General features: G+C 47.1%; 1 protein-coding gene and 2 long non-coding RNA genes across 16 annotated transcripts in view; 1 reads left to right on the top strand and 2 right to left on the bottom strand.

Annotated features, from left to right (window-relative positions):
* Window positions 1-21507, top strand: part of FYN (FYN proto-oncogene, Src family tyrosine kinase) — a 204456-nt gene that overhangs the window by 168455 nt on the left and 14494 nt on the right. For all 14 annotated transcript variants that reach the window (XM_070225432.1, XM_023650949.2, XM_023650948.2 and 11 more), the window contains 3 exons: window positions 684-863; window positions 2624-2700; window positions 2802-2955. In XM_070225432.1, coding sequence (XP_070081533.1) covers window positions 684-863; window positions 2624-2700; window positions 2802-2955 — 411 coding nt within the window. The remainder of the gene's footprint in view (window positions 1-683; window positions 864-2623; window positions 2701-2801; window positions 2956-21507) is intronic.
* Window positions 9985-11843, bottom strand: LOC138916005 (uncharacterized). The gene is made up of 2 exons (XR_011422619.1): window positions 11544-11843; window positions 9985-11322 (listed from the first exon to the last, which is right to left on the bottom strand). It is a non-coding gene; the product is annotated as an uncharacterized lncRNA (long non-coding RNA).
* Window positions 19354-20780, bottom strand: LOC138916006 (uncharacterized). The gene is made up of 2 exons (XR_011422620.1): window positions 20178-20780; window positions 19354-19506 (listed from the first exon to the last, which is right to left on the bottom strand). It is a non-coding gene; the product is annotated as an uncharacterized lncRNA (long non-coding RNA).

Genomic DNA, 21507 nt, shown 5'->3' with positions numbered 1-21507 from the left:
TAATTTTTCCAGTCTAGCTGATACAAGCCATTGTTCTTGTTGTGGTAACCATCAGTAAACCTGAGGAATTGTCCTCACCCGGTTGAAACATGGGCAAGTAGACTGTGAGCTCCTTGCCAGTGCTTATCAGCATGCTTATAATCTTACTTATAGATCAGCTGTTCAAGGACTCAGTCAAGTAGCTCATCCACTGCAGACAATTGAAAGTCTAGGGGTAAATTCCAGACATCCTTAGTGTGTTACCCTATTCTTTTAAATGGCACACCCCCAAAAATGGGACTTAGTCTGATTTCTTCCAGCCTCGCTCTGCTGCCTAACGGATGGCTGTTGGATGGTCAGGCCTGTCCTACACCCTGGACTGTCATCCTATAAAGAAATGTCCAGACTTCTGGTACAAATTTGTAATCATATGGCTGAGCCAGAAAAGGAAAGTGGTGGTATATATCAAAATAAGAAAAAAGTTAAAAGAATTATAAACCATAATATAGCCATAAGTAAACACATTTTTCCTGTGAAAATACTTGACAGAGTCCTTACATTTGATTGTCTTTGTTCAACAAAAACTATATTAAGTTTTTTTAACTTAAAATCCAACTGTATGGAAATAGCTATTGATTATAAAACTTTTTTTTTTTCCATCAAGAGTGTCTTTGGTTTGACTTAATATTGTGGGATGTCTGCAGGTACCTGGAATGGAAACACAAAAGTAGCCATAAAGACTCTTAAACCAGGCACAATGTCCCCTGAGTCATTCCTTGAGGAAGCGCAGATCATGAAGAAGTTGAAGCATGACAAGTTGGTCCAGCTCTACGCCGTGGTGTCTGAGGAACCTATCTACATTGTCACCGAGTACATGAATAAAGGTGGGACGAGGCTTCTCCAGACTCCACCTCACCATGACCTAACAGGGCTTATATCGGGGAAGGAAGTGGAGCAACCTGCTTGGTTTTTTCCTGGTTTCTGCGTGAGTCAAGCATTCCCACCAGGAAGCACAAATTGTGTGCTCATTAATAAGAACATCTTTTAAAAATTATTTTATTGGGGTCATATTGGCTTACAACGTTGCGTAAATTTCAGGTGTACATCACCGTATTTCAGTTTTTGTATAGACTGCATCGTATTCACCATCAACAGTCTGGTTTTTATCCGTCACCATACATATGTGCCCCATTACCCCTTTCGCCCTCCCCCCACCCCCTCCTCCTCTGGTAACCACTAATCTGTATTAATGAGAACATTTTTAAAACAGGCTCTGACCTGGAGTTTGCCCCCAGCTCCTTGTGAGACACAGTACCTTTTACATGCTGCACACGTCAGGAGTTCCCACTCCTCTTCCTAATTAAAACATTCATTTTTAATATCAGGGGTGCTACAGAGGGCTATGATAGCTTACTGTTATTTTTAATGCCATAGCTTGTATTAATTTTCCTTTTTGCGGGGCTGAACCATTAATATCAGACTCTGGTCTCTGGGCTAAGTTTAGTCTCCATCTTTTCAACGTCTTAGTTTTTTCCAGTTCTCTTCTTAAACATCAGATGAGGAAAGACGTGCCCTTAAAGAGCTCATTTTATTCTACTTTTCTCTCTCTCTCTGTCTTTCTAATCAAAGCAATATTGTTGGGATAAGGCCAAAGATCACTTTGTTTTGGAAAAACAGATGAGCCAAACAAGAAACAGCCTTAAAAGGCAATGCCTTGTGCATCAGAGGGCACCAGTGTAATCTCTCCTTTCCACGTACTTTCTTTTAAAATATATTTGGAAATTTTTTCCTGGCAGACTGTTTGTCCTTTGTACCCAGGGTTATTTGGTAAACAGCTTTGTGATTAAAGCATGAAAAGAATCCCCGATGACCATCATGTGCAGAACCAGCCTCTGCACGTGACCGTTTCAGCCCTGGTGTTAGTTCTGAGCTCCTTTGGCTGTGTTGTCATAGTGCCTCTGAAGCTGCAGCTGTTTTCACGTGTCTTTAAGGCCTGACTGGCCATGATCTCATAGGGGGAGCTACCTGCCCCACCCGATATTCCTCAGATCGTCTTTTCTTGATTTCAAATCTGTAAATTAGCTAGGCCAGTGATTCTCAAACTTTCCTGTGTATCAGACTCACCTAGAGGGTGATTAAAATACAGGTTTCTGGGCCCAATGTCCAGAGTTTCTGATGCAGTCGATGTGGGGTGGAGCACAGGTGTTTGCATTTCCAGCAAGCTCCCTGAGGGGTGCTGTTCCTGCTGCTCCCGGGACCACGTTTTGGGAACCACGGCTGGCCAGTGTTTTCCCTCCATCCCTCCTTTGTTCAGGGCTGACCAGGGAATGAGACTGAAGGGGTGCAGCTTCACATGTTCTTCACAACAGAAAGGGAATCGAGCCCCGTTTCTTCTAGTTTTATCCAATTTTTGTTGTTGTCCTTAAAAATGGAGCCACCATTGTTTGTTTTTAAAAGATAAAACTGCTGCCTTATAACACATAGAGTCTTTTCTACCCTGTTTTTTTATGAACCTTTTTTTTTCTTAGTGGCATTATTCTGTTCAATTACCTCATTACTTCTAATAAGAAAACCAAATACAGCCTTTTGTTGGGAATTTTTATCTTTCAAAGCAAACTGAAACGGTTTTATGTTTTGTTCATAGGAAGTTTACTCGATTTCTTAAAAGATGGAGAAGGAAGAGCTCTGAAGTTACCAAATCTCGTGGACATGGCAGCCCAGGTAGGCCCCGTGAGACCGGGATTCCTGCCTTTCGATTTGATGATTCTAAGTATGTCGAGTCCTGATGTGACGGATGTGCCCTGTTCCCTCGGTTTTCGCAGGTTGCTGCCGGAATGGCTTACATCGAGCGCATGAATTATATCCACAGAGATCTGCGGTCAGCAAACATTCTGGTGGGGAATGGACTCATATGCAAGATTGCCGACTTTGGACTGGCCCGATTGATCGAAGACAACGAGTACACAGCAAGACAAGGTGGGCACTTGAACGCGGATGGCTCGTGATCAGGTCCTCGAGGACAGTCACTTACTGCATAACCCCCCGTTCCTTCTCCCCTTCCGTTCCTCCAGAAAATATTGAAATGTCCTTCTTCAGCTGGATTCTTTCTTCTTAATCTGACAGCTGTGCAGGTGGGAGGCTGTAGTGGGTTCAATAGATGGATGAGATGTTGCGTTTTGGTGAGGGAGTGTCTGCTGCCGTGGTCCTCCAGGCTTGGGCTGCCCTCCTCACAGCATCTGAGCCGGGAACACTTTGCCTTTGGAGAAAGAGGGCTGTGGCAGGCCAGGAGATCAGACAAGTAATGGCTCATCACTCCATCAGGGTCTCAGCAAAACCGGAAGGCATGCTCTCTGGAAAATTTAATAAAGGAGTTACTTACAAAGGCATGGGCAGGGCTTAGGAAAACCAACGGGGCCTGATGCCGCATCCCAGAGCTAGTGACAGCAAGGGCCCCACGGCCTGAAAGGCAGGGGCAGGGAGTGGGCACCAGGACTAAGAATGAGCAGCCAAGAGGAGAGGCCACCTTTGGTCGAGAGAGGCGGTGGGTGGATCAACCTGAGTGCCCTCTTCTGCCCTCCTCCACATCTCCTGCCAAACCCAACCAGAAGCCAGCGGTCAAAGGAGCCCATTGGTGAGTCCAGGTGGGTCCAGAGTAGGGAGAAGAGTAGACAGGGGACGTAGAGGCAGGCCAGAAGATGACAATATAGTCGCTTGAACAGGTGTACCCCTTTAATCATCTCCCTCCATCCCAGCCCCTCCTAAGATCTGTAGAAATTAACCTGTAAATAAAATACCCCCGAGACCAGCAGCCCCTCCAGGGGGCAGCTTTTCGAGTGCTTTCAGAGCACCGGACAGCAGGGAGCCGTGTCATTTTCCGGCTTCCTGGATCTTCACACAGCGGTCAGCAGGCAAATGTGTGGAATCAAGTGTGCTGTTTGCAACTGAATGTAGTCCTCCTCGTGTCGAAGGTAACGCGTGTGTCTGAAGGAAGCGGGGAACCTTCATTATCGCTGTTTTTAACCAAAGCCTAGTCCTTCCGAGCCGGCTGAGCAGTGGCTGGAATATATTACAGCGCCACGCTGTCTGCTGGGTTTCATAATGGCCACCTCTGGAATTCTTATCCTTCTTTCTCTTTTAGTTCTTTCGTTTCTTGCCAACTCTTCCCCCCTTTTATCATTCTCAGCAGTCTCAAGTGATGAGGAAAAATGTTAAACTAAGACCCTGGCTCGTACAGATACTGTCCAAATGCTAAATTACATGTCGGGCGGACAGCTCGGCTATTTGAGTTTCCCCGACACGTGGCAGTTCTTGTCCCTGAGCCAGATGCCCACCCAGCGAGCTCGCCTGCGCGTCCCTCACACACGCACGCCGCTGCGGGGCCAGATGGCGCGCCGTCTCTCTAATCAAAGGCACATGCGCGGCTTTGATGGGTGCTGGCAGCCCAGAGAGCAGTGGAGACGTGATTTTGAGTCAGGGTGAGCCGAGCGGGTGTGAAGCGCCACCGGGTCTGAGCCCTGGCCCTACGTGAGAGAGCTTACCCTGAGGCAAACCTGTCAGATCCCGACTCACAGACCCGGGAGGAGAGGAGAGCGGGTGACGCTTGTGAGCCATGAATATTTGATTTAGGAAGGGGTGAGCATAGAGTCGGCCTGGGCAGGCGGTCATGTAAGCATCCTTCCGGGGGTGACCAGAGTCTGGTGCCGAGGGAGGGGTGCAGGATTGTTTCTCCCCTTTGCTCAAACTTCGGGCTCTGTAGAATGTGGGTTACAGCCTTGAACCATCAATAAATGAGAGGGTGGCAGGGCCAGAAGCCCCAGGAGGCTGGCAGGGGCGCTGTTGACAGGACCCGGATACTTAGTTCATGGAGTGAGATCCCTCTGGCCGTGGCCCTGGGTGATTGGGGCCGAGGGGGCAGCGTGTGGGGGCGCCCTCACGGTTTCCCCTCACAGCTCACTGCTGCTATGGAGCAGGGCCCTAGCAGCCGCCTCGGCCCTGGCCTTCAAGCTCCGCCTTCCTCTCCAGTCAGCTGTCCTGAATGCCTTTCTGGTGGCGTCCTCACCTCCCCTATCACTTTGCCAGATGCTGTCCTGACACCTTTCAAAGGATCAGCTTCATACCCTTTGTCCCGTGTTTCCTTTACCTTCCAAATAGAGTAGCCCACCCTTCACTCTTAAAATTCTTTTTCCCACTCTCTTCTTTTTCATGAATGTCTTCAGATCCATGCCAGACACTGGAAAGAGATAAGTAAAGAGAAGTAAATGAAACTGGAGGAAAAAAACTAAGGCTGTGGGGCCCCAGGATTTGCAAGGAGAATAAAAGAAATGCTGTCCTGCATCAGAGGAAAAGGAAGGAGCAGGGGCACTTATAGAATACCCACCAAATGTCAGGCCTGAGTGGGTAAATAACAATAAATACACTAGAAATAGGTTCAGAGGGGTTATGTAACTTGTACAGAGTCACACAGCCAGTAAAAGGGTGGAGGCAGGATTTGAATCCAGGTGTGGCTGGCTCTGTTGCATGTGCCCTCGTAAGCTGCACTGACTGCCTCTCATCAAGACAGGGATTAAAAGAACAGAAAATAAAAATGGAGATTCGTCTTAAGTCCCTTTTCCCTTTATTTTATGGAAAAGTTTTTAAGGGGCACCTTCTAATGTATGTGTGCAAGGGAGTTGGAAAGACCTTCATTTTCTGGCTCTGGGACAACCCAGCTGTTTATAAAATTCCTCCCAAGGCTCTGCCCCGGCCTGGCCTCTTTACGAGGCAGAAAGGGCCTGGTGTGTGTCCGCGGGTGTGCTCTGCAGATGGCACGCGTGCTGCACGCTGGAGTTTCTGCTGGGGATTCATCAGCTCCTCCGGACAGCTGGTCCATGTGCCTGATAATGTTTGCAAGTCAGATTTTATGGTACCCTCAGGCCACAGCCAGGCTGCCTCTTGATTATGGAAGCATGGGCAGTGTTCAGAAGCATGTGCCGAACACAGGAATTTTAGGACCGTGTGAGTGACAACTGTGCTTCAGCACAGTTGTGAGTGCCCCATCTAAGGGCATACTGATATGTCTGTCGCCCCCTGGGTGGATGAGGTGGCATCTCCCAGGGCACAGGCACAATTGGAATTTGGACCTGTGTTCCCTTCCTCCCACCACCCCCCACCCCGCTGGACTGCGAGCAGAAGCCCGGTGTCAGGAAGAAGGTCAAGACCAGGCCCAGAGCCTTTGAGCGTGGTCCTCTGCCAACAGCATTCTAGAAGCAACTAGAAATTATTGGGTATTGCTCATTCTCTGTTACCTGTACATCTCCCTCAATTATAGCAGATGGATCTTTAGTTATAAACCCTTGCTAAATTCTCTCCGGTCAGGGTCTCTGAGCAATGCCAACATTACTTATTTGAGGGCCTTGTCTGGAAACAGACTTTGCTAGGAGCTACTGACGTAAAGAAGGCTAAGACTGCACAGGGGCAGTCAGCAAGCATGAGGGACATACAGGAGCATCGCTGAAGTCAGATAGAACTGGATTTGAAACCCAACTCTATCACCTCCTAGCTCTGGGGCCTTGGGGTTATTTAACTTTTCCACACCTCAGTTTACTTATCTGTAAAATGGAAATCTATTTTACCTGCTTTGTCCTTTAATTTTTGCAAAGATGAAGGGAAATAATATATAAGTGTTTAGCACAGTGCCCAGCACATAGCAAGCGGTAAATTAAAAATACTCTTGTTAGTCTGTCCTGTACCAGACTAAGTTCTTGGAGAATGAGCAAATGCAAGAATGGAGTGTAGAAACAATGGAAAGGCTCAGATGCTGTTGGGGAAAGGGAGAGAGGAGTCAGAGATAGTTCCAAGTAGCCAGATGCAGGTCATCATGAGAACGGAGTTGCCAGCAACAGAAGCGAGTGACTCAGGAGGACCTTATTTTCAGAGAAGGAGGGTGCATTTGGTTTTGGATCTGGTGAGCTTGAGGGGGTTGAGGTGGTGCATCCCAGTGAGGTGTCTGAGCACAGAGAGCTCAGTCGGGTGCCCTCACCTGGTCCTGCTACCACAGGGCTTCACCTCCCAGCCCTCCCCACCATGTCACCAGCCCTCAGCTGACCATGGCCTCTCACTTCCATGCACCTACACCTCCCCTGAGGTCTGATCATAGCCACCTCTCTACCCCAGCTCTGTACCTTCACCCATAGTCATTCCAGGGCTAACCCCAGCCCTGCCTGAGCCATGAGCACCACAGGATCCACTGTCTGTCCTGTTGTCCTCACACATCCACACCATGCCTGCCTCCTGTAAACACCAGCATGGGCAGCTGTCACCCAGCCCTGCTTTCCAGGACTCACAGCGCCTCCAGCCATCATTCCTTCAAAGCTCACTCAGACAGGAAGCGGTGGGAGAATTCTGGACAGACTCTTGTTTTTTCATTCATAAGCTTTCCGGATGCTCAGCGCTGACTGATGGTGATTTAAACCTCACAGGTGCAGATAGTCCTGGCTTATGTATTAGAACGACTTGCTTTTGTGGACACTTATTTTTTATTGAGCCATAATATACATACGATAAAATGAATAAATCTAGGTATACAACTCAGTGACTTTTTACATATGCCTATGCCCCTGACATGCCCACAGATGAAGATACAGAACATAGCCAGCGCCCTGGAAGACCTCCTCACCCACTTCCCACCAGTACCCGTGCCCAGAGGTAGCCACTGTTTTTACCTCTATCACCATGGATTTCGTTTTGCCTGTAACTGAACTTCATGTAAACAAATCATATAGTATTACTCTTTTGTGTCTGGCTTCTTTCCCATCATTATGTCTGTGAGATTCATCCATGTTGCTACAGGTAAAAGGAGTTCTTCCCTTTTCTTTTCTTTTTTTCTGCTTTTTCACCCCAAATCCCCCCGGTACACAGTTGTATATTTTAGTTCTGAGTCCTTCTAGTTGCGGCGTGTGGGATACCGCCTCAGTGTGGCCTGATGAGCAGTGCCATGTCCACGCCCAGGATCCAAACCAGCGAAACCCTGGGCCACTGAAGCAGACAGCGTGAACTTAACCACCCGGCCAAGGGGCCGGCCCCAGTTCTTCCCTTTTCATTGCTGAGTAGTATTCCATTGTACAAATAGATCAGTTTACCCATTCTACTGGTGTTCTGATTTGGGGCCATTATGAATTAGGCTGCTGTGGGGTGGACATGTGCCCTCCTGTCTCTTGAGGATATTCCCAGGAGTGCAATTGTTAGTCATAGGGCAAGCCGATGGTCAGCATATGTAGATACTGCCCAGTACATTTTGTGGGCGTGTCTTTAAAGGCGGAATACTCAGTGACTGTGTTTTTACTGGCCACGTTCTTCCCTCTCGGCTGCTAAGGTAGCCTGGTGAAGCTGAGGGACCTGCGGTTAGAAACTAGGAGCCCTGGGTTTGAAGTGGCTCTGTCACTTACAAGCTTGGTGTCCACAGGCAAATCACTTAACCTTTCTGAGCCTCATTTTTAGCCTCTCTTAAATGGAAATAATAAAACTAATTACCTCGCATAATTAGTGTGACAATTAAATGGGCTGTCTATAACAGCTCTTGGAGGGTTGTAAAATATAAAAACCATTCTTATAACTTGAACTTTTTGTGTTTCATATGTATTTGCCTTGAAAAGGGTCTTTATTTTCTTACCTAAAAAAATTTGAGAAAGACTATTAGTAATCACTGAAGAAGGATCAATCTTTTAAGAGGAAAAAAATACGATTTCATTATGTTACAGCCCAGTCTATTTTCTGGGCAGTCACCGCTTTGTATGGGCTCCACACCCCAAGGGCCCCTCCACTCTGAGCACAGCTGGGAGCCTGCAGTCTGCTCACCATTCTCCGCAGACATTCCTTTCTTCTCATATTTGCCTTCTCTGCTGAGAACTGTCCCTCCCTCCAGGCCGCCTTCCTCGGTTTTCATCTCGTCAGTCCTGAGTCTTCCGTGAGCATCCTCAGCAGCGTCACTCATGGTTGTGCATGTGCACACACGTGCACGGGCACTGTTATAACAGTTCTCCCAAGTATCTGTGGACCCAGTCGTACTGCTTCTCTGCAGAGGTGATCTGGCCTGAAAACCAGCACAGAGCACTTAGTAGGTATTTAATAAATATTTGTTTGCAGAGGTGGAAATAGCCGAAATGGCTGTCGCCTCTCCACACTCTTCTCAGACAAGCTCTCCTGCTCTCTGAGCAACGTGCACGGCTCTCTCTGGGAATCAGATACTGTTGTGACTGCAAGACCCTCCGGAAAGGGTTGTTCACAACCCCAGTGTTCCCTGCACCCGGCCAGATCACGCAGGAGCTTCAGAGCTGGAGAAGCCTGTGTTCAAATCCTGACTCTGCATTTCCTGGTCTTGGTTTGTTTTTTGGGGGCGGGGCGGGGGGTTGCTGAGAAAGATTAGCTCTGAGCTAACATCCATTGCCAATCTTCCTCTTTGTTTGCTGGAGGAAGATTTGCCCTGAGCTAACATCTGTGCCAGTCTTCCCCTATTTTTTATATGTGGGTCACCGCCACAGCATGACTGACAAGTGATGTGGGTCTGCACCCAGGATCCGAACCCACACTGATGAAGCAGAACGCACCAAACCCAACCACTAGGCCACAGGCCGGCCCCCTGGTCTTGGATTTTGCAGAAGTTCTAGCCTCCCTGAGCCTCAGCTTTCTCGTCCGTGAAATAGGGTGGTGTTCGTTACCTTTCAGGTGGTTGTGACGATAAGAGAAGACAATCAGGAGTAGCTGTTGGGTTTTTTTTTTTTTTTGCTGCTTCTCACTCCTCCTGACGGCACTCAGCTTTGTGTCTTTTTGGATGGCCAGACCTCTTTCCTTCTGCACGCACACACCACGCACACATGCAAGCACCACGCACGCACGCAAGCAAGCACGCTCCTCCTTGGTCTTCTCTGACCTGTTCCCATCAGGGTCTCCTGCATAGAGGACCTGCCTATTTAACCCTCTCCTCTCCTGATTCAAACCATCATGAAGACAGGAACATAGAGTCGCTCTGTGTTTTGGGTTTGTTTGGGTTTCTTTTTAATATGTAAGTTAATGACGGGATCATTGTTGAGGAAGCAAATGTCAAGGCAATTTAATCTTTGGGTCTTTGAAATGCACGTAGAAACAGAGGCAGTCGAGACTGTGTAAGACCTGCTGTACGATTAGGTTTGTGTATTAAACAGAAGAAGAAAAATGTATCTGTTCAAATGCTCCCACTATTGCGGGTTTAGGTTGAATAGATTATTATCTGGAGGAAAATTCACGTATACATTAGACGGCAAAGAATTCATAATTGTTGCAGTTTTCATGTTAATTATTTCATGTTAAAAAATTGTTACTGCATAAATTAACACATTCTTTCGTGGAGAACATATTTTAGAAAGATTTGTTACTTTAATAACTCTTTGTGTATTAGAAATCCCAGATGCCTGTACTAATTAAATATAATCAGATTTTGGATTCAAAAAGCACAGTAGCCATTTAACACAAACAAGCAGGCAGCTAGGTTGACAAACACAGTCAGAAAGAAGTGGATCCCTGTTTCTTTCAAATTTCGATTTTCACAATTCAGAACTGTGAATTCAATTCCTGTCCTTCCTTTGTATTACAAGGACTGGGGATTATCAGACTCAGAACGCCAGCTTTCCAGCTCAAGGGCTCCTGCAGAATTATTAATCAGCCTCTTCTGAGGCCCCTGTAATCCGGTGGCAGATCAAGGCTGATCTGGCCGTGAGATGCCCTCCCTCTGCCCCTGTCGGCACATGCGTTTCTTGTTCTCCGTCAACAACAGCATTGCAATTCCCACGCAGTGCGCCGTGACCTGAACAGCAAATGTCAGGGGAAGGGGGGCGGGGGGGGGCTCTTTTTAATTACTGAATTTAATCTAATTCTTCCCATACTGGGGAGGCAAACCATCCTTTGACAAAAAGCAAACCCTTTCCAAGGCAGCTATTGTTTTACGTCCCAAGCAGGAAACGCGTTTGCTTGCACTGCCCGCGGTCAAAGTTTATCATCTATCCTGAGGGGCCGTCTGGGGGTGGGGCAGGGGCACCGACTGCCCTCGGCTGGTGGGTCGTCTCTCTCGCCAAGCCGCCAGGTTGCATGCCTTCGCCGAGCCTGGTTCTAATCGAGCCTCCCCATCCTCAGTTTGGTACGCTTCCGTCACCAGGCAGCAGAGCGCCTTCATTTGTATTCCGCCGCTCACAGCCGCGGGCTTCCACCGGCATCTCTGAGAAGGTTGCTTTGTTTATCCGCTGAGCCCCGTGCGGCTGAGGGGCCAGGTTAACCGGCAGGGACTGGGGGTGAGGCGTCCAGGGACAGGGAGACAGACTGTGCAGACCATCCATTTCCCTGGAAGACAGCACGATGGAAAGCCAAAGATTAAAATGAAAAGAAAACGGACTTGAACTCACCCTTACCTACCCCAGTGTCCTTTAAGACTAAAACTGATTGCGGGGAGGAGATGCGCTCCTTTCTTCCAGCCCATAGTCCGACAGCCCCCCGACTCTGCCCAGAGGAAACAGATGGACAGCTGTAAGCCCTGGTCACTGAGAGCCTGCTGGTCGCAATACCTCTCCTTGTCATGTGCCCTGGGCGGTCACGTTCTGTATTCCGTGTGGCTGTCTCTCTCTCTCCTTTGTGCCTGTCTCCAGCAGAGTGATTTGGCGCTTGTTTCCAAATGGTCAAGTGCAAGTCCTTGGTCTGTGCATCCCCCGTTTTTTAGTAATCATCAAAAAGGAAGCAGATGGTCACCCTCTGTGATTTTAAAGTGTGTAAATAGGAACTGCAGACTGCCATCAAACATCAGAAATGTCACTTGGCTTCCTTGTCTTGCTTTGCTGGCAAAAGGAACTCCTGCATTTGCATCATCTGGATAATCAGGGACAGGCGGTGCATATGAAAACTACCCCAGATTTGAAGCCTCTGTTTCTTCCAGCCAAAGGAAGACGTTCAACAGCATAGTGAGGTCTTCCCAACAGCACTGGCACTGGGGGGGGGGGGCGACAATTTAAAAAAGCAGCCTCAAAGTGGTTATTGTCTTCTGCATATCCTCTCTTCCTTCAGTTTCTTCCTAACCTCCAACCAGACCCTCAATATGACCCCAGCTGTTCCCAAGCAGCGTCTCCAACCCCGCTGCTGGTCCTTGCTGCCTAGCATACTTTGTGGCATGAAGTCAGACTAACCCAGGCCCACTGCCCCTTCTGGGGGTGGCTGGATTCTTGGAATCATTTCTGTGTTGAGCTGCATCCAGGACATCTGTTTATGACTTAGGTCTGAGTTCTCACCATCCTCAACAGCAGCGTGCAGATGGTTACCAAGCTCTGTACACAGCTTTCTTGCCTTTTGTTCCGGATAAAAGTCCACAGAGGTAGCGTCCATCCTACTGGGGCTGTGAATCAGAATTTTCATTCTGACATTGCTTCCCTTTTGGCTCTTGGAAAGCTGGAAGGATAATTGGAATTAGTCAGAGCTTTGGTGTTCTAGAAGAGCAAGCAGGGTTCCTCCTTCCCTCACTCCACCCAAGGCAGCTGCTTAAACCGGTGCTGCCAACACAGTCTGCATTTCAGGGAAAGTCCTCTTGGTGATTTTTAGATTTCCTTCCTGAGTAAAGCATCAAATACCCATGATTTCAGGAGATGCTCATTAATTTCATTCCTTACTTCTGTGTTGCCAGTGACAGTTATCCTGGGTTGTCATTGGTCACCATTGGGAGGAGGGTGATGGAGAAAGGCAAGCAGCCCAGAGCATCCTCCCCCCACCTTCTGACTCCCCCATAAATGTGTAGAAGAAATGTCACAGCCTGCTTTCTGTTCTCCTCGGAAGACTGTCATGCTCCTGCACGGTTCATCTGCCCGTCTTTCCTTCCCACGACTGGTGCCCCCCTTCTCCCTGGTGCCCGGGTTTGCTCCTCTTTGTCCTCTGGTTGTCCTGATTAGGTTTTCAATACCCACTGATGGACCTTCCACCCCTTCTATGTCGGGTCCTCGATTTTGGGCTCCCCTTGGAACTTTGCTCACCCCTCTTAGCCTAAATATTCCTTCCATGGATTCCGCTACACCAGACCTTGGATCTATGCCTGGCTAATCAACCCTTGTCTTTGCAATATGTTCAGGCTCTGCCCCTGGTCCTTGGTTTTTGTCTTCCTTACCTGCACTCACCCCTCCTCCACCCACATCCTCTCTACTCCCTGTCTCCTTCCTTCTCAAACACCCTGCTGACCGTATGCATTTCAGATGGAATATCATCTCACTCCACTGTACCGCTTAGTTTTCATTTGTTTTTCTTTTTAAAACATGGTGCTAAAACCTTGTGAACTTAAAGTAGAAGTTTCAGCAGAATATGTCACCAGGAATAACTGCAAAACACACAGTTGTATGACTCCAGACACGTTTGGCAAATTCGAAAGTCGTTCCTTGGGCCTAGTGTGAAAATTCTGAGTTTGCTTTGCCAGGTTTTGTTGAGTTCGAAGTCATTGCTTTCTTTGAATAACCACAGAGTTGCAGGTCAGGTCAGCTTTGATTTTACGTCTTTCACAGGATATCCTTTCCTAGTCCTGCCTTGTCACCCCTCTACCACCACATAATCAGCTTCCTGTTACTGGCCTAGTTCATGATTTCTTTTCCTTTATTCTCCCGGATAACTTCAAAGTTGAAGTATTGAGCATTATTTAATACTGAATGTAGTAATTTGCAGAGTTTGTGGCTTCATAATTGAAGAGGGCTCTAGATGGATCTTTGGTTCAGAAAACCAGTGTCTATTGTTGATGCTAATGCCTTTCCTCCTTGGAAATGCTCTTACGGCACCACTTGTATTCTCTGTAGGAAGGATTTGGCTTCTTGTATTCTGCACTGGCTTTGCCTTCTCCACCTTGGCCCAGATTTTTAGCCAAAGGGGATATTTTCTGAGACAGAGCTATGGAATTGGCCTGGTCACCAGGAAAAAAAAAAAAAAAAGCCTTAACAGCCCAGCTCTACACCCAGACCCTGTAATGTGAGCTGGGCCCCACCCAGGCCTGTCCTGGTGCCACCCTGAGCCTCACCCAGAGAGAACCATGGGTCACACTGCAGCATTTGGATGTGGCCACCACTACCCAGAGCCTCCATTCCCTGTGCACTTCCTCTTTCCCCTCTCTCCTGAGCCGTCTTCTTCCTAAAACCAGCCTCAATTTAGCTCTCTGTTGGGTTATGTGAACTCTGTCTCCCCAGCTGCCTGGAAAGCACCGGGGCAGGAGGTGACCTATGCTTTGTTTTCTCAGGAGTCCCTCCCTCTGTGCTGGGGACTAACTGGACACTCCGTAAGTTCTCAGTGATTGAGTGATGAGTGTATTGGGTTTTCTTCATCCTCTTTCCCTTCTTAAAGTTTGGAGAGCTTTGGCTAACCTGATGCAACTCAGTGCCTTTGCCTTACTATCCAAATGAAATAATAGCTTGCATTTATTTAGCTATTACAAGGTGCCAAATGCTGTGCTAAACCCCGTACATTACTTGTAATTTTCACCACAGTCTTATGAGGTTATCATCCTCCTCAATTTACAGACAAAGAGACTGAGACTGAGGGAGGCTTTAAATGGTCACCCAGCAGAGGCCAGCCCTGTGGCCAAGTGGTTCAGTTTGGCACACTCTACTTCAGCAGTCCCGGTTTGGTTCCCAGGCACAGACCTACACTACTTGTCAGCGGCCATGCTGTGGTGGCAACCCATGTACAAAATAGAGGAAGATTGGCACAGATGTTAGCTCAGGGTGAATCTTCCTCAGCAAAAAAAAGGTCACCCAGCAAATCCAATGTGCAAGCCCAGGTCTGCCTGATTCTGAAGCTCCTTTCCTAAATGACTGCCCTAGGCCTTCTGCAAATGACCCCTGGATCCCAACTCAGCCCGCAGGTGGGCCTCTTTGCATCGTCACTGAAGAGCATTTGCTCCCTGTTCTGGCCAGCTTACATATGCTTAGTGCAGGAAGTAGACTTGGAGCGAGTTTCTGCTGTCTTCATTTGAGCATTTGAAATGCCGCTGCCATCATCTTAATGCATGAAGATGCATAAAATACAGTAAGTAACTGAATCAAGTAAGAACTGTTTCTATTTGAGGGAGCAGAAAACAGGTTGGCTGGCCCCTAGGGGTAGGGACCTTCATTAACTAGAACAGTGCCTAGGGGCAAGGATGAGCTATTCTGACTTAATGAATTTAGCTGGTCATCCTGTTTTCACTTAAAAACCAAGAGCATCAGTCAGACTGTCTGGAGTATGGTAAGGATGATTTTATACCTATTACTCTAAGGGTGAAGATAATTATTAATTTTTTGCACTGTGGTGTTGTCACTCTTTTCTTTGTTTGCTTGATCAAATCTGTGTAAAGCAAGAGAATTTCTTTGGCCATCAGAGTGTTGGATAAATTGCTGGGTTGACCCCTTAGCCAGTTAAAGCATTTGTTGAGCAGTTGCTGTTTAACCAGCCTTAGTCAAGGTAGTCTGGAGGAATATAAGAATATAAGTATAAAATGTGGTCTCCAGCATCAAAGGATTCACTTTCTATTTAAGGAGATAAAAAATAGCACATGTAAAACTAGTGGAAAGACATGTTGGAGACATGGGCATGGCGCCATAGGGTAGAACGGCATAGAACCAAGGTTCATATCCCAGGTCCCCCATTGCCACGTGTCTTTGGCATCTCTCTTACCTCTCTGTGTTCGGTTTTCTCATCTGTGGAACAGCACTATTACCGGTATCTACCTCCTATGTCTAAAGCGCTTAGCGTGATGTCTGACGCTTTGCAAGCACTCAATGTATGTTTAGCTGTTGTGGTAGCTCCTACTGTCAAGCATTAAACCGTTATTTAGAGCATTGACTCCACATGCCCTGGCGGGATCAGTGAAGGCTGGAGTAATCACACGTGACCTCAGGAGGGATGTGGGACTTGACTGAGTAGGCTTTAGCTAAGCAGGTGGAAGGAGAGAAGGCAGCTAGAACAAGCTAATGTAGAAGGAGCAAGTATGATTGTGCCAAGTGCAGGGTCCAGGTTATGGGAAAGCACACTGGACTGGATTGACTGTGCGTTTGGGCTAGCAGGATTCAAAGCTGACTAGATACATGAAAACCAGGCCTGCGAAAACCAGGTGGGGGATTTTGACTTCATGCAGTAGGGAGCCCGCTCTGGTTGGTGAGGGGGACCCATTAAGAAGCTGAAGTTTAAAGTAATTAGTTGGAAGGACAGTGACCTGAAGGCAGGGCACTGAGCTGATGGCAGGAGGACCTAACAGAAGGATGAGGACCCAAACCAAGTTTTGGCAGAGAGCTTAAACAAGAGAGGGCAAATCTGAGGGACTTGTCAAAGAGGGAAACAAGAGGCCTCGGTGACAGACTAGATGCGAGGTTTAAGGAAGGGGAGAAGGCCCAGCTGGCTTCCAGCTTCTCCACCTTGAAGCCTGGCAGAACGATGATCTGACTCCCAGAAAAGGGATTGTAAAAAAAGGGACCTGGAGGGGCTGGCCCCGTGGCCGAGTGGTTAAGTTCGCGCGCTCCGCTGCAGGCAGCCCAGTGTTTCGTTAGTTCGAATCCTGGGCGCAGACATGGCACTGCTCATCAGACCACGCTGAGGCAGCGTCCCACATGCCACAACTAGAAGAACCCACAACGAAGAATACACAACTATGTACCGGGGGGCTTTGGGGAGTAAAAGGAAAAAATAAAATCTTTAAAAAAAAAAAAAAAAAGGGACCTTGGAGCCAGCCCTGATGGCCTAGGGGCTAAAGTTTGGGCTCTCACCGTTTCGGCGGCCTGGGTTCACTTCCTGGGTGCGGAACCACACCACCTGTCTGCCAGTTGCCATGCTATGGCACCAGCTCACAAAGAAGAACTAGAACGACTTATAACTAGAATATACAACTCTGTACTGGGGCTTTGGGGAGGAGGACAGAAAAGGAGGAAGATTGGCAACAGATGTTAGCTCGGGGCAAAACCTTCCCTGCAAAAAAAAAAAAAAAAAAAGGGAGGGGTGGACTCCGTTTATATCCTTAAATATTAAAGTGAGAACATACTTTATAAGTCAGTCATTTAGTAAAATTTTCCACCTAGTACAAGAATCTCCTTTATAATAAAATGTCTTCATAGTAAGATGATTTGGTGAAAAAATAAGTTTAGATTCATAGTTGCCACATTTCAGATAAAAGTGGGAGACCCCCCAGAGGCCTTTGCCCTTAGGCATTTGCAAATCAAGCGCCAAGACTTGGGATGAGAGACAGAGTGTGTCTAGGGCATCCGCATCCAGCCTCGTTCCGTGGAGGCGGTGGGCAGGGTTAGTCATGAGAGAGGGTGTGTCCCCAAAGAAACAGGCAGAGGGAGAAGAGTCTGCAGCCCTGAGGCCTGGCAGACACTCGGAATTAGAGTCGGGGAATGACGAGGAGCCTGCAGCAGAGACAAGAAGTGCTTGGAAGGAAAGGAAGAGCACCAGGGAGGAAGAAACTCAGACAAGATCATTCACTTCTTTATAGAAAAGTTTGAGCATTGCAAAGTGTTAGAGTATGTTAAGTGTTACTCCTTTGTTCCTGAGATTATTAGTATTATTCAATTGTGAAAAGTGTGCTAAAATAGCACCAATGTGACTAGAACCACTAGTTAAATAAACATGATGACAGAAGTGACAATAGAAGCATAACCTACCCAATTGTTAATTGTGAATAGACACCCGTGGGCCTTGAAATGTCGTGGTGCTTTTCAAGAATTTTGAAAAGTCAAAATGCTTTTCACATTCTATCTCATCGCAAGTTGTTATCAAAGTAGTGATATGTTACCTTCCAAGTTTTAAAGACAAGGAGAGAGAATGAGGTAGGATGTCATCACACTTCCGCTCACGAGCACCAGTGGCTTCCCATCACACGTAGGATGGGATCCAGAGTCCTTAGTGTGGCTTGCAAAGCCCCACAGATCTGTCCTTGTAGCCCATTTTATTGTTCTTTCTAGCACTTGCCAGCGTCTGACATATATAATGGCCACTCATTTGTTTTATCTCCTTCCCCAACCAAGCTGCCAGCTCCATGAGAGCCGGAGTTGAGGTCACGGTTGTATCCCCAGCACTAAGGACAGTGCCAGGCACATGGGGGAAAGTCCGGAATTACTTATGGTAGGAAAAGAGAAAACAAAACCGGACCAGCAGTAGTGGGGTTTTTTGTTGTTGTTTTGTGGACAAACTTTGATAAGTGAATAAATCTACAACCCTCTCCTTTCTTTTACTTGAAGCATGGGTGATTGTTAACCTTGTTTTAAATGAGAAAGACCAGGGCCGCATGAGGGTGGATGATTGGCGTCCAGTGACCTCCTTCCTTCCCAGTCTGTTTAGAAAAGGATTTCCACTTTCTTTGGCCATGAATGCTCCCAGTGCCTCTGGCCACCTTGTCTTCCTGCTGATGTAACACCGTAGCTGCACTCCAGTGAACTGGGCCCCATGATCCTCACAGAGCAAAGTCTGGGGCTCCTTCCACGTCAGATGGATTCACTCAGACCCAAAGGGGATCTGAACACACTTCATTTGGCACTAAAAACGTATGATTTTCCAGGTATTTTTAAGTTTCATTAGTGTCTGGCAGATGTTTTTCTACTAGTTGGTGGTTGTTCAGCCCTTAAAAGGGCATCCAGATGGAGATAGACAGTGACACTGGTCACTGAGGACAAACAGCAGGGAACTGAGAATAAGCCCCAAAAGGAACCAAGGTTGTTCAGCCTGGAAAGGAAGGCAGGAAGGGCTGATCAGCTGTCCAGTTACTCAGGCATTCATTCAACACCTCTGTATCGAGTGTCTTCTGTGTGCTAGGCTCAGTACTGGAGATACGGTGGCCATCCAGAAAGGCATGCTCCTGCCCTCAGGGACAGTATCTGTCTCTGGAGAGAGATCCATGCAGACAACTGTTGTATTCATTGTACTTGAAGAGTAACAGCTACAAAGGACAAAGTGCTCTGGCAGCGCAGAGCTGAGGAACCTCCCCCAGTCTTAGTGCTCAGGCAAGGTTCCCTCTGCAAGGGACAGTTAGGCCAAGAACAGAGGAGCAGGAGATAGCCATGAGCTGGGAGTAGGGTGGGGACCTTTGGCAAAGGGAACAGCCTGTCCCATGGCCCTGCAGCAGGTAGGAGCAGTCAGAGAAGGTCAGTGGAGAGGTTGGGGTAGGGAGGGGAGCAGAGGAAGAGAGGCCCAGGATAACAAGAAGATGCTGGAGAAGTAGGCAGGAGGGACCAGATCGTGCCTGGGGGCCCAACTGGAAGGCCATTGCAGGAGTCCAGGCAGGTGACAGTGAACAAGTGGGCACTAGAGCGAGGGTAGTGAAGATGAAGAGAAATGGACACATTCAAGGGTGTGAAGTAGACTCAACATGGAGGATGATAAAGCGGCCGGGACACAAGATGACTCAGTAAAGATTTATTGAGCTCCCTCTCCAGGCGGGCCCTGTGCTGCTATCCAAGTGCACAGTGATGCACAAATAGACACAGCATCCAGATGAGGAAGATTCTCAGCATCCTGGTATCGTCCTCTAGGTAGTTCACAAGGCAGCAAACCCTGAAAAAGCAGCAGAATTGTGGGGAAGATGAATTTTGGATGTCGTATATGAGAGGCTATTTGAGACCTCCCAATGGAGACATTGACTGGGGAGTTGGTTCTACCGGTCAGGAACTCGAGACGGAGGGGGTGCCACGTGGTGATACAAACACAGGCGTCACTGGAGTCGGATGGTCGTTGAAGCCAGGGGAGCGAGTAAGACCCGTGTTGTTACCACTGGCTTATTTCACATCTCAACAGACTTTAGAGAACAGGAATGAGATGTATGTAAGAAACTGTTATTTAAAACACTAGTGTGTTTACTCACCACAGAAAATGATTCAGCCTAAGGCTCACTGGTCCTCTGTGCTATTCCAGGGGATAAATGACTGAAATACAGAGATATTCTACCTGTCTGGTGGCTCCAGGACACAGGTCCCAGTGATAGCACCAGGTCAAACTTTCAGCAATGAGTTTAGCTTGGGAGGTTGGTAAAATCTGTAAACACTGCCTAGAAAACATTCACAGGAAAAGATGCTTTCCAGTCCATACACAAATACATATGTATTATGTATGGCCTTTGTCTATTGGCTTCAAAGAGTCCTAACTGTTAAAGTAATTCAGTAAGGAATAAAAACTGGGGTGATGCTAATTCCTTTATTTTTTTAGTTCATGTAAACATTGAACAGTACCTTGAGTGTTACCATGTCCTTCAGAGCCCGTGATGTCAGTGACGCGGGTCATCCATCATACCTGCGTAGTTTGCCAGCTTTCCTCCAATAAAGTGCAGAGGAGAGGAAATGGCTTTGGCATCTGAATCCTGCTCCCAAATGAGAATTTCAAGAAGGGTGAATCAGCCAGTCACATCACAATACCAAGTTCATCGTAGGGTGGGTCTCTTGACAGCATCTGCTTTTTTCCACCAATCCGTACTGCTTAGAAGACAACTTTGATCCTAACTTTATGCCTGCCATGATATCTGTGAAAAAATCTGAGGGGTCAGAACTTTATTTTCAAGGAAAAGGTGATGTTTACACCCAGGAGACCCTTTCTTCCGGGTTTCTGAGCTTTCCTAACTTCACCCAAGGATAGAGCCCATCACAGCCCCCGGCAGGGCCATCCATGGGATTGTATAGGTCGTATACTGGACAGCCTTAGGGACGCTGTTCTCATGGACTGGGGTTTGCAATGTGCAACCTGCATATCCGTTTGCAAAGATCCCTTCCGAAAACCCCCGGTGAGCTCTCCCCCATTCAGAGCTGCATCCACACCCTCAGGAGGTGGGGAACCAAGAGGAGAGGAAATAGAGGTAATGAGATGAGTAGAAGAGTGAGGATCGATCGATCAGTTCTTATGTTGAAACTAAGTTAATGATTAACAACTAGCTTATCACTGCTTTAATTTATTAACCTTTTGTCTTCCTTGAAAAGGAAAATATGAATTATCTTTAAAGAAGCTTCTTTTGTCAACAGTGGCTGCCATTTTAAGACGAAAAGAAGTGGGTGAAATTGGACAAAAACATTCCTCATGTTTTTTCCCTCCAAACTGTATTAGGTGTAAATACATTGCTTATCTTAGAAAGCAAACTAATACAAAAGAAATTTAAGTAAGCTCGTGCTAATAAGTCAAAGAACATATATATAAATGATTTCCTATCAGAGATCCTTAATAGCCTTTGTTTTCACTTATTTTTTGAACATTTATATAATTCTTGTTGTAGGTGATATAATGAGAAAATAGTAAAGCAGGTTAGTGCAGTTGGCTGACATATTGACATGTGTTTATTTTTTTAAAATCCGCAATTATGAAATCTTCTCTGGGAAAATCCAAAATGACTTTATCCAAATTTCGAATAGTTTACTTTCAGCAGCACACACCCCGTCACCAATGTTGAGCGATTCCAAGAAAGGAAGAAAGGCTTCTTTTTCTTGTCATTTTATTTACAGGATTTGTTTCTGCACGGGGGAGAAAAATGTTCTGTTTGCTTCAGAGATGGACATAGATTTCCAAGCCATTTGACTC

Source organism: Equus caballus, chromosome 10 (genome assembly GCF_041296265.1).
Source record: "Equus caballus isolate H_3958 breed thoroughbred chromosome 10, TB-T2T, whole genome shotgun sequence".
Classification (NCBI taxonomy): domain Eukaryota; kingdom Metazoa; phylum Chordata; class Mammalia; order Perissodactyla; family Equidae; genus Equus; species Equus caballus.
Note: the sequence above shows the minus strand (reverse complement) of the source record. Positions and strands in the feature narration are given on the sequence as shown.